Below are 13,015 nucleotides of genomic sequence, written 5' to 3' on the forward strand. Positions count from 1 at the left end.
CAATGTAGAATGCGGTCTGTTATTTCTTGATAACAGACCGCTGCGAGCTATAACAGACCGTTACCATGCAAAACAGTGCGTTGCTATGGACGCGGAACGGACTATTTTCTTTGGCGGAAGCAATACAATCGTTTTTAAAACAATAAACTCCTTTTTAAATCAATAATTTGTGTCAAATTAATTATTTATTTTGTAGGTAGCCATGTAATAAGCGGGATAATGTATAGAGAGGCGGGCGTTATAGCGAATAACAAGCCCTTCAGGCTGTCAAGACCCCTCCGCTTCGCGTCGGGTTCTCGTTCAGCCTGTCGGGCTTGTTATTCGCTATAACGACCGCCTCTCTATACATTATCCCTTACTTAAAGTTCTGCATAATTAAGGGCGTGGCCACTTGAGTGACAGGTGGATTGCCGCTGATGTCACTACTAGCCGTTTGCAGGGGTTAAAGTGAAAAAAAATCCTGAGCCTGAAAATTTTTTGGGAGGCGCGGGTGGGGGTGGGGGGGGGGGGGTGCGGTGCCTTGGGCTTCATTGGCACCATTTATTTTCAAGCATGTTAATGGCATATTTTTATGAATAAAGACCAGTATCACTGATATAGCTACTTATGTCTCTTTGTCCAAAATTTGAAACATTTATTAGGCTTAAAAAAATATAAATTAAAAGTTGTTAAGTAAACTTAAAACAATCATCACTTAAACCCATAATAAATGTAATATTTACCTGTACCTTACCTGTCTAACCAATGTGAATATAGAAATTGAATACGTTTATAAAACAGTCCGCACTGCATAAATTATAAATGAAAAATAGATTAATCCTTAAGCGTTTGGCGGTTAGTAATTTTCTCTGTTCCCATTGTTCTTTGGTTAACTTTACTAACAGAGAGAATTGCTGTCACTTACCAGCCACTGCTGACAGGATCTCACGCATTCTCTACTCTTTACGAACTATTTAAGATTGTATTTAACTCATTTTACTGTTCTTGTGAAGATACTCGACAAAACTGACATTTTGACATAGCCTAAATGTGTGTGTTATGGTTCGTACAAGCGCGAAAGGGAACTCGATGGCGCGCTGTCGACTGCGAATGCGATACTGGCGCGCGTCTTTCTGTGTGTGTGTGTGTGTGTGTGTGTCAGGAGGACATTCATTCACTGACAGCGCGTCACTGACAGCGCTCTTTTGTCTTCTCGCGCATTGATAGTTTAAAACATTTGCGTGAAGGAGAGCATGATCATATAACCCAAAGGATGACAGAAAGAACAGACGCTGCGATAAATATTTTAATACGTTAAAGCTGGACAAATTAATCGCATGCGTTTACTTTGACAGCACTAACGTTAGGCTACTTGTTGTACATTGCTGACAGAAAATGCTGCGGTTTAAAGTGGACTCGTTTTCATGGTAGGCCTACACAGAATGTGTTTTTTTTTTTGTAAGCTACACAGAATATTTAATTAAATATTCAAATGAAATATTTAGCCAAGTCTGAAGTTACCAAGGAGCAGCATATGTTAACGTTAGCTCAGTTATCAACAGGTGTAGACAGAAAAGATGATTATCCTGACCTGAGCTAATTTACTGAACCAACTCACACCTCTCCTTTCTTTCTTTTCATCCATGATGACATTAAAGTCACGTACCGTTACCTGTTGTTTCTGGCGTTTCATCGCTGTCTGTGCTGCAACCGCTAAGTTACTCGCTCATTAGAACATTCAGTGAGCTATTTTACACAGGCTCGGTCCTGCTCCGAGTCCTCCATGTCAATGACGGCGTGCGGTTAAACATCATAACAAACGAATTTGAGTGGGGGTGGGGAGGACAACGGGATTTTGGAAAGTGTCCCCATAGGAAATTACGCCCGTGCAGGACATCATCCCCAAGCATCATGAACTAGCGCTCCTTTCCCCCACAACGTTAACGTGACGTATAAATCTCAATCACACTGTGTTGCCAGGCCCCGCCCTGCTCTGCTTCTGATAGGCTTGTAACGTTAGTAGAGCTGCGTTTCTTTCATATGATTGGTAGGTGAAATCAATTGACTCGAAAATATTAAACCGCATGCAAGATTCAAATTTATTTATTTTTCTTCCTCACGGCCGCACGCCGGAGATCCGGCACGGTGCCGGAATACTTTAAGCCCTGCGTTTGTCTGTTAGCGTCACGTCACCTCAGATAATCCGCCTCTTTACCCATTTTCGTTTATCCGGGAGTGACGCGCTGCCAAGATGGTGACGGCCGGCTCCGCCCACTTTGGGTTTCAAAAAAAGCTCTTCAGAAACCTAAGGGTGACGCCACGGACACTACGTCCATATTTTTTTTAATAGTCTATGGTCTGTACACACAGATGGTTGCTAAAACAAACAGATCAATGTTTTTAAAGTCTCACAAAATCACAGTGTCACCTGTCAGGACCAATGGTTCACTTGCAGTAAAAATTTCCCACTTTACCTTAAAAAAACATGACACATTATAAGACTCATAATTAAGCACTGTGAATATAAAGGTACCTGGGAGGCCGTTGAGAATAGATGTGATCTCGATGGGCTTGACGGGCGTCTGCTGGTTTAGTTCATCACCACACTCCATCTTCGAGAAGACATCACTGCCAGAGTTCGGCTTAGACAACCGATTGATGCGATTTCTGGGTGAAGGAAGATCCTCTCTGTCCGTCAATCTCTCTAATCGGTCTCTTTCTCGCTCCGCTTTATTCTGTCATTAAACAAAGAGAGCAAATTAAGAGTGTATTCCCTATAAATATGAATATACATGAAGAACACGTTCAAAAGTCTGAAGTCAGTACGATTTGATTTTTGTTGAAAGAAATTCATACTTTTATTCAGCAAGGGTGCATTAAATTGATCAAAATTGACAGTAAAGACAATGTGTAAAGATAATGTTACAAAAGATTATATTTCAAATAAATACTGTTCTTTTGGGCTTTCTATTCATCAAAGAATCCTGAAAAATAACGCAAAAATAATCACAGTAAACTGTTTTCAACATTGATAATAATCATAAATGTTTCCTGAGCATCAAATCCTCATATTAGAGTGATTTCTGAAGGATCATGTGACACTGAAGACTGGAGTAATGATGCTGAAAATTCAGCTTTTATCACAGGAATAAATTACGTTTTACTATATATTACAATAGAAAACAGTTATTTTGAATTGTAATACTATTTTACAATATTACTGTATTTTTTATAAAATAAATGCAGCTTTGGTGAACAGAAGAGACATCTTTAAACAACATAAAAAATAATTTTCATAAGATCAAAAACATCTTAAAAAAAAAAAAAAAAAATCAGACTGTACCTTTATTTTTTTGCGGTGCTTTATTTTAGGAACGTTCTTATTGGCTGGTCTGACAATCTTATCGGCTTTGATCCACTCGTCATACCTGTCAAGAGAAACAGTTGGTCAACATTTACTTATTAATACATCTCCAAAACTGATAAAACTCTGCGTCTTGTTGCAATAATGAAATGCAATGTCCAAATAATGAGAAATTACATCGTACAAGTCACACAATTCCAAGATATAAAGTCACTATTAAGAGAATAAGCACACTGTATACATAAAACATTAGCTGCATTTACATGGACCCCAATAATACGTTTGTAATCGGACTGGTAGCACAGTCAAAAAAATAATAAATAAATAAATAAATAAAATTCACACGAAGACACGTCAAACAGAATGAATTGAAATTTCATTCGGATTGTAAGTGGTGGTTTAAACCATTTCTAATCCGATGGAGAGGACATGGAAACACTTGATCGGATTGAGAACCGAACCTGGAAAGTTTCATTTCCGATTGAAACAGAAAGTGTCCATGTAAATGGGCATGATGCTCAGAAGGTCCTGCTCTATTTTTGTCAGCAGCAAGAAATCAGCTTCAAGTCTCAATGCTTCATATGGCGGCTGAAGAACTGCCATTGAGATGAATGGGAACGCTAACGTGTCGCTCTCTGAGTTCACAAGATCCACCTCCTGATACGGGTCACTGCAGTCCAGTAAATGGCAGCGCACTTTCACACTCCATTAGTCTCTGATCGACCTCTCAGGCACAGAAAAGAAGCCAAAAAGAGAGAAGCCAAATATTCAAATCAACCAACAAGTTCTTCCTCTGCCTCAAAGACGATAGCAAGGGGCTGTTTCTGTAACCATTTCCACAGAACGACAAGTCTCAGCTCTGGTTTACAGCTGGTGTTAAGATGCGTTTTGGTCGATCGGATCACAAGTAGACGAGGGAGACACATTCCCGTTTACACCTGGTGTTTTAATCCGCCTCTTTTCTCCACTTTCAAACACTTCTGTCCTGATTTCTTCCAGGGGAGGGTCTATGGGAGGGTAAATGTATGGGTTTCTTCAGATCTATTTACACATGAACCCGACCGGAGAAAACAGGAAAACATACGGAGAACATCAGCTTTGGTTTCTGCTCGGACAGCCACAACACCAGCCGAACACTGAGTGTGTGTGTGTGTTAGTTCATCTTCAAACCAAACTTCATAATGTTAACGCTTTAGGTCAGTAGTCAGAAAGCAAGCGTCTGTTGTGTCTGTTCGAACAAATTCGATCACATGAGCGTTTACATGACGAAAGCAATCCGGTCGAATGTGTTTCCAACTACCTCTGGAAATGTGTTTGAAAGTGGACAAGCTCAAAACATTTTAGACCCCGTTTACACCTGTGTTTAGTGTTTTCCACTTGTGATCCGATCGACCAAAGCACATCTTAATACCAGGAGTAAACAGGGCCTCAGACACGCACACACACACGCACACACACACACCAGATTGCACACAGTCCAACTGATGCATGTTGCACACAAAACTAAAAGGCACGGTGTTCACAAAGTACAAGCTTCACATTACAAGCGCTAATTGCTAAAACTACCAAAGTTTCCCAGATTAGTGCATCAAATCTTTCCAAGTTTTGAGGCACTAATTAGTAAAATAGAACTGCATCAATTACACCAGTGAAATAATCTGTATTTAGCACCTTTGGATCACACATTTCCTACTAATTTGCATCCACTGCATTGTGATTAAAACAAATTTCCACATACGTACATATATATATATATATATATATATATATATATATATATATATATATATATAAAAAGCTGGTCACTTGCCGTGTCCGTCAAACTGCAATAGAGCATTGCTGTGATAATGTATTTTTGTAGGCCAACCCGTACGTTCGCCTCACCCTTTTTCCCTTGACAAAAACACAACAGATTTTTCCACTGGGCTTTGGATTATAAGCACTGTGACCGACAAGAGTTACACATTTTGTTCATCATGATAATCTTCACAAATGAACAAATAAAGTCTAAATACAATCTGCAAAAATAAAAAGCTATAAACGAACTACACCACAGTCGCACGACTTCAACCTCACCACCATTAAGCTTCGCCAACTCCATCAGTCTCTCCTTAAAAAAAACATTCTCCCTGGAAGTCTGAGTTTAAAAAACATGAGTAATGCAGCCTTTTAATGTCGTTTAAAGTCCCTGATGACATCTGTCGTCCCACACGGACACTTGGTGTAGAATAAAACATGAAAACACCTAGAGCTTGTGTTCACCACAGACCTCGTTTCAGGCATTTAACCCACTCAAAAGCCCATCGACTGACTTCAGGACGGTGGAACCGCAAGCGCTAAAATGCTCGTTTCCAGGTTTTGGCCTACAAAAACTCCACATGCACCAGCCTCTCTAACTCCAGGACTATAATCTGCTTGGGTCTACCAATTTTTTGGCAAATGCAAACAAATGAGGCATGAGTTCCCAGGGTCCTGCCTTACCTGACGTTCCAGCCACAGTAGTGCACCAGGTAGAGCACCTCTCCCCCCTCCAGGTCTGACTCTTTGACAGTGGCTTCGTACGTCTTCAGATTTCGGCCTCGCCCATACCTCACCTGCACCTTCATCCCAGGAGGGTAACACTCAAACTCCTCCCCTTCCTCCCACTCCTGACTGCTGACATCCCTGCAAGAAAGACAATTCAGTACTTCCCGTTTCCTGGCCCTAGGCTTTTCCCACAACCGCCCTCCCCAAAAAACCCACCCTGAAATCTCGCTTTCTCAGCCTAGTGCTTCTGAAATCTAAATGTTCCTCATCTTTCCCTGTCGGATAAGTCTAACACTAAAGACATTATGGGGTCATCAGCCGGCTGTCTGAAACCTCAACCTGGAATATATTAAGAATCTGGTCTAAAACTGCCTGATTCGTTTTAAACACCTGAACATGAATCTTCTGTCATCATTTACTCACCCTCATGAAACCTGTGTTTCTTCTTCCACTTGAAGAATCTCAAGCTGCTCTTTCCATATAATGAAAGCATTGGCTGTCAAGCTCCAAAAAGGGACTGAAATAAATAAACATGCCCAATCCAAGTATTCAGAAGCCATACTATTTTGTATACTAAGTCAAACTCTCTGCAGTCCAACTTGGATGATTTATGATATACGCGGAAAACTTGGAATACCATATACATATCTGGATAAAGACAACTATCCGTCTGCAATGGCATTCATCTCAAAGGCAGTCTGCTGGGAATACACAACCAGCATCTTTGCTCATGGGTACTGGACATTGACATCTTTTTAACCTGAACTGTGAGTGTCATGTGACGGATGACTCTACAGCTCTAGGAAAAGGACATCACTGATTGGACGGCTAACGGCACTTAAAGAAGAAAGTCTCAAACCCTTCACTGCTGACTATCGTGAGCTATAATGTCAAAGACAGCAGACAGAGAAGAATAAAGTTCTATCGAAAAATAATAATATAATTTATAATTTATATATATAAACTTCTACATAAATTTCATATATATAATATCTATTTATTTGGATTTTTTATATCCTTATAGAAAAATATACTAAATAAAATGTTAAACAGTATGATATATATATAAAATGTACATAATTCACTTATATAAAACTATTCATTATTTTAATTATTTTTTTATTCATTTTATTTTAATTATTTTTTGTCCATTCTAAGTTCTATTATTTTTTTTTTAAATATACAGTATATAAATAAATTTTATAAAAACTGGATACTAGTGAAACTTCTACAGTAATTTTTTACATGTTATAAAATGTATATATATATTTATTTATTTAGATTTTTTTCATATTATATATATATATATGTATATGTTTGACTAGAATAAAACTTCATTTTAAGAATTCACAACTTCAATTTTTATTTAAAAATTGTATCATGTTTTATCGTGTATAATATATGAATAATGTACAGTATATATTCCATAAATTGAAATAAAACGTTAAAAATATGATTAAAAAATAAAATCACTGAATACTAATGAATCTATGATAATTCTTCTTACATTTATTATATACATAAATATGTAAAAAATAATACATATTTAAGTAAAACATCTACAATAATATAACAAAAAAAGTTATATCCCAGAATACACAATTACCACACCCATTAGGGTGTGGTAATGCCGTCTACTAACCACCAATGCTAATCAACAAAAACCTGTAAAAAAGAAAAAGAAAAAAAAGCTACTTTTATGGAAATATGAATGTTATTTTTTACTCTGTTTTGGAGCTTGACAGCCTGTGGTCATTACATGAACATTCTGCTAAACGTCTCCTTTAGTGTTTCACTGAAGAAATCCAGCCATACTGGTTTAGACCAACATGAGGGCGAGTAATGATTCTTCTAACTAGAAGATATTTCAAATGTGACTTTGAACTTGAGTTCAAGATGTGTGTGTGTGTGACAGGGAAAGGGTCAAAGTGCAGCAAGAGGGGCACAGCGAAGCTCAGCAAAGGGGCAAATCACAATCACGTTAGAGAGCAGAGAGGAAGCCACGTTAGACAGGTATAGCACACTGAACTCTACCACTCAAATCACTTCACAGAGTTCAACCGAGAAACAACCCTGGTTAGTTAGCAGCAGACAACCTTCAACTAGTGATGCAACAACTGAGCTGGTACTAGGCAGGACCCTGGTTCCACATAGTTACTGATTCAATACAGAAAATGAAGGGGAAAAGCATCATTGGAAAACCACCACTGCAGGATGACTGTTGAGACGGCAGCAAAAAAAAGCATCTGTGAAAACCAGCTGAATAATCAGATCACTGCTACGTGAAGGAGATTAGTTAGGCAGTTTAATCTCAAAAACGCAAAAGTTACATGTGCATCCAAATGCTTCAAATTAGAGACAATGCAACCAGATTTAGTTCAGGGACTGAAGTGTAGAGGTGGGAATCGTTTGAAATGTAACAATTCTGATTCCATTTGTAGTTCCGTTCCGTTCATTAATGATGGCGTTTAGAATTTTGAGTTCAACATGACTAGACAGTAAAGTGAGCAATTCCTTAGACTAAATCAATTCCATTGCTTATGAGATCAAGAACCAATTATAATAAAGTCATGAAAATAAAGCTTTTTTTGCGGAACAGAGCGGCTTCTCGATTCCCAACCCTACCCAGACACACGGCTCGACGTGATCTCAGCATCAGGGTCTGTTCTCATCCACACAACGACACAGCAGAACACTAAAGGCATGATATGAGAGAGCGGGAAGCATCGGGAAACACTTGGGAAGCAGTGGGAGAGCTTAACTAGTCAGTCCATCGCTCGACTGAGCTTCAAAGTCACACCTGAATAGTTCAAGACAAATCTTAACAGCCAAAACTCACAGATGCGAAGAGATCATTTTTCCACAAAAAACGGTGCCGGAATAATTCAAACTGGACTTCTGCTGACTCATAATCAGCTACAGGTTTTATTCAGCAAGGATGCATTTCATTTTTCAAAAGTGACTGTAAAAATGTACTATAATGTTACAAAGTTTCAAATCAATTCTGTTCTTCTAAACTTTCTATTCATTACAGAATCCTGAACAAAATTTATCCACCAAAAATATGAAGCAGCACAACTGTTTTCAACATTAATAATAATCAGAAATGTTTCTTGAGCATCAAATCATCATATTAGAGTGATTTCTGAAGGATCATGTGACACTGAAGACTGGAGTAATGATGCTGAAAATTCAGCTTTGATCACAGGAATAAATTACATTTCACTATATATTTACATAGAAAACAGTTATTTGAAATTCTAATAATATTTCAAAATTTTGAACAGTATTTTTGATCGAATAAACTGAGGCCAAACTTTTGAAAGATGGCGTATGATGACATAATTGACTATGTAACCCGCTCACAAACACACAATACATTGCGGTATTTATATTTATTACTTATTTTAAAGCTATTAAATCGATAGAAATTGAACTAGCTTTATTCCATCACCAGCTGGCGGTGATATACAAGTCAAGAATTAATGAAATATCTAACAAATGAAATTCACAGCAATTCACGCGTGACATTGATCATTTAAATATTCTTATTTCCAACAGACGGGAACAATAAAAAGTGCAGCGAAAATTAGAATGGAGGCCTTTTTTGCTGGAGACATGTGGGATGGTTCAAGATAAGATGGAAAAAGGGTGTGTGTGAGAGAGAGAGAAAGCAAGCTAAAAAGGCACACGCTTCGGCCAACATGCAGTTTCAATAAGCGGGCGAGTGACATGACTCAACCAGAGAGAAACTACAGCAGCATCCACCATCAAAACCAGCCAAATGTTTCCACATAACACCATTATTAAGTGCTTTCATGATCTCACTTTTTGATCGTTTCTCCCAAATTCTCTCCGGCTTCGCCTAACATGCATCATTCTCTGAGCACATCTCTGTTTCTCTCTCTCTCTCCCCCACTGAAGCTCAGAGATGAAGAGACACCTACCCTGACAGATCTTTGCTGTCGGGTTCCTCACACGGCTCCTCCTTCACGTTCTCCGTGACGTCACTCTCCGCTGTCGGTCCGCACTCTTTGGCCTCTTCGTTCGCATCATTCTCCTCTTCATCAGCGTGGTTATCATCATCCTCCTCCTCCTCCTCCTCCTCATTCACGCTGCTGATATCTGCTTTATCTTCACATGGTGCCGTGGTCTCGGTCTTCTCCTCCTGAGGAGAAAAAACACGTCACCCTCACCGTTATAATCTTGCAATTAATATGATTTGACCCTAATTAAACTATGATTTAGCTACATCTGTAAATGCATCAGTGTTTTCGCTTCAGCAGCTTGTGTTTGGGGGAAAAAACAAAAGCATGACTTATAAATAAACATGAGGTCAGACGATCCTGCCGAGAGACACAATACACAGCTGTTTGTCTAAAGTCTTTCAAAGTCAATACTAGTTTTCTGCACAGTGTGTACTGTACACTGCCTATCAGCGGCTAGTGAAGAAGTAATAAGTCACACTATAAGGTTGCTAAAAACATGGTGACAATATGTTTTAGATAATTATCAATTGGAAATGTTATAAAAAACAGTACTGATCAGCACAAAAAGGGAGGCATCATCAAAACTGAGCATTACATTTTCACACGATCAATAAAAACAAATACATAAATGCATAAATAAATGTTTTTTACACATGCACATTATTTCTGTGTGATTATTTAGTAAAACGTAATTTATTCCTGTGATCAAAGCTGAATTATATATGAGTAGTATAAGTATGAGTAGTTTAAGTATGAGTAGTATTGGTGTGGGTAGTATGAGTAGTATTGGTGTGGGTAGTATTCAGTGTGGGTAGTATGAGTAGTATTGGTGTGGGTAGTATGAGTATTGGTGTGGGTAGTATGAGTAGAATTGGTGTGGGTAGTATGAGTATTGGTGTGGGTAGTATGAGTAGTATTGGTGTGGGTAGTATGAGTATTGGTGTGGGTAGTATGAGTAGTATTGGTGTGGGTAGTATGAGTAGTATTCAGTGTGGGTAGTATGAGTAGTATTAGTATGGTAGTATGAGTAGTATTAGTGTGGGTAGTATGGGTAGTATTAGTATGGTAGTATGAGTAGTATTAGTATGGGCAGTATGAGTAGTATGAGTGTGGGTAGTATTAGTATGGGTATTATGAGTAATATGAGTAGTATTAGTATGAGTAGTATTAGTGTGGGCAGTATGAGTAGTATTAGTGTGGGCAGTATGAGTAGTATTAGTGTGGGCAGTATGAGTAGTATTAGTGTGGGCAGTATGAGTAGTATTAGTGTGGGCAGTATGAGTAGTATTAGTGTGGGTAGTATGAGTAGTATTAGTGTGGGTAGTATGAGTAGTATTAGTGTGGGTAGTATTAGTATGAGTAGTATTAGTATGGGCAGTATGAGTAGTATGAGTGTGGGTAGTATTAGTGTGGGTATTATGAGTAATATGAGTAGTATTAGTATGAGTAGTATTAGTGTGGGTAGTATTAGTGTGGGTAGTAAGTAGTATGAGTAGTATGCCATAGCAGAAACCCCTGAGATGATGTTTTAGTACCTTCAGCACATGCTGTGTGTTGGAAGTCTCCGGTTCTTTGAGGGCTTTCTGTTCTTCTTCTGTATTTAGAGATACACTGATTCCTCCGCTGACTGTTTCCTCAGTGTTCTCCTCACTCTTCCCACTCGTCTTCTCACCCGTTTTATACGGCAGATCCATGCGGAACGTGATCCCTGTGGAGGAGCAGTAGTCCTCAAAGCCGTACAGGTACCTGCAGGAGCATCAGCACACAACACGTTATCAAATCATCATGATTTCTGAAGGATCATGTGACACTGAAGACTGGAGTAATGATGCTGAAAATTCAGCTTTGAGGACAGGAATAAATTACACTTTACTATATATTCACATAGAAAACAGCTGTTTTACATTTTATTAACATTTCACAATTTTACTGCTTTTTTGATCTTGTTAAAAACATTTAAAAGTCGAATTTATTCTAAACTTTGACCGTTCAATAGTAACTTTAGACTTTTGGTATTCAGATGATCTGATCCACACTGAGCAATCTTGTTAAAGAAAGGCAAAATGAGCATGAAACGTGGAACTGCTGGTGGCACTATAGGTTCTGATAGGATGTGTGCAACTGTTCACCACACAGTTCTGTCATCACCTCGGGAGAATCAGAGAGCTAACAGACAGAACCGGCGAACACAGCGCTTGCTCTCTGAGCCACAAAGGTTTGTGGTAACTCGAACAACTCATGTTTGCTGTCACTGTCATCCTGAACGCAGAGATGCACGTACTTTCTGTAGGCACACTTGACGTTGTAACCGGCTGCGGAGTTGAGCACAGGGATGCCCAGATCCTGATACACCTGCTTCCAGACAGATCCGCTCTCGATCTGAAACACAGGGAGGGAACACGTTCTGCTCAGCGAGTGAAAGCTAAAGCAGACAAAACAACAGATTGTGGCGGCGTTTCGCTCTACGGGGAGCGATCAGAAATACAACTCACATTGTCAAATCCTCCGAGCTTGTGCACGAGCCGGTAGAGTTTAAAGAGGTTCAGATTCTTGTAGCCCAGCACAGGTCGTTTATTGATAGGAGTTCCTGCAAAAACGAAAAGAAGCTAGTTAGTGTGAGTTTCAAAGTAAACTCTGCGCCATTTGGCTGACAATTTATCCAAAGCGACTTGAAGAAAAATAGTGGATGACAAGCTCCAGTGCTGTTGTGGTCGTTCATTTACACGACAACGGCATGAAAACGCAAACTTTTGAAAACGTATTTCAAATTGCACGTTATTTTAAATGATTCTGTTATCGTCTCTGTGTTAACCACACAGGGTGAAATTCCAGGACTTTATCTCACTTGAAAAAAAAAATTCTTTATTATCTTTCAAATTCTATAAAAAAAAAAAAAAAAAAAAACTAATCAAAAAAAATGGTACAAATAAAGTGCAGCACGTGAAATGGCTGCGGTAACTTTGACCACTGAAAGGATAGATAATAGGACAAAGATATCGCTTTCTTTATTCAAACTGCTTTTTTTTCTACTATGAATATATGATTGATCAGAAGAATGAAATCTATATCATATACTTGAATGTTTATATGAGCAATATCATCTTTATAGCCATGTGAAATGGCTCTATATCAATGTGAAAAGAATGTTTTATCAATA

The 13,015-nt window shown here is 38.6% G+C and overlaps 1 protein-coding gene across 5 annotated transcripts in view; it reads right to left on the reverse strand.

The window, feature by feature from the left end:
• arid4b (AT-rich interaction domain 4B) overlaps positions 1 to 13,015 on the reverse strand; it is an 86,288-nt gene that overhangs the window by 6,338 nt on the left and 66,935 nt on the right. For 3 of the 5 annotated variants that reach the window (XM_081351465.1, XM_081351464.1, XM_081351463.1), the window contains 7 exons: positions 12,351 to 12,445; positions 12,140 to 12,237; positions 11,394 to 11,604; positions 9,817 to 10,037; positions 5,825 to 6,007; positions 3,323 to 3,407; positions 2,513 to 2,714 (listed from right to left, as the gene is read on the reverse strand). In XM_081351465.1, the coding sequence (XP_081207591.1) occupies positions 2,513 to 2,714; positions 3,323 to 3,407; positions 5,825 to 6,007; positions 9,817 to 10,037; positions 11,394 to 11,604; positions 12,140 to 12,237; positions 12,351 to 12,445 (1,095 nt within the window). The remainder of the gene's footprint in view (positions 1 to 2,512; positions 2,715 to 3,322; positions 3,408 to 5,824; positions 6,008 to 9,816; positions 10,038 to 11,393; positions 11,605 to 12,139; positions 12,238 to 12,350; positions 12,446 to 13,015) is intronic. The other 2 variants (XM_081351467.1, XM_081351466.1) reach the window with 1 other exon arrangement.

The sequence above is a fragment of the Scardinius erythrophthalmus genome (genome assembly GCF_964197995.2).
Source record: "Scardinius erythrophthalmus genome assembly, chromosome: 21".
NCBI lineage: Eukaryota > Metazoa > Chordata > Actinopteri > Cypriniformes > Leuciscidae > Scardinius > Scardinius erythrophthalmus.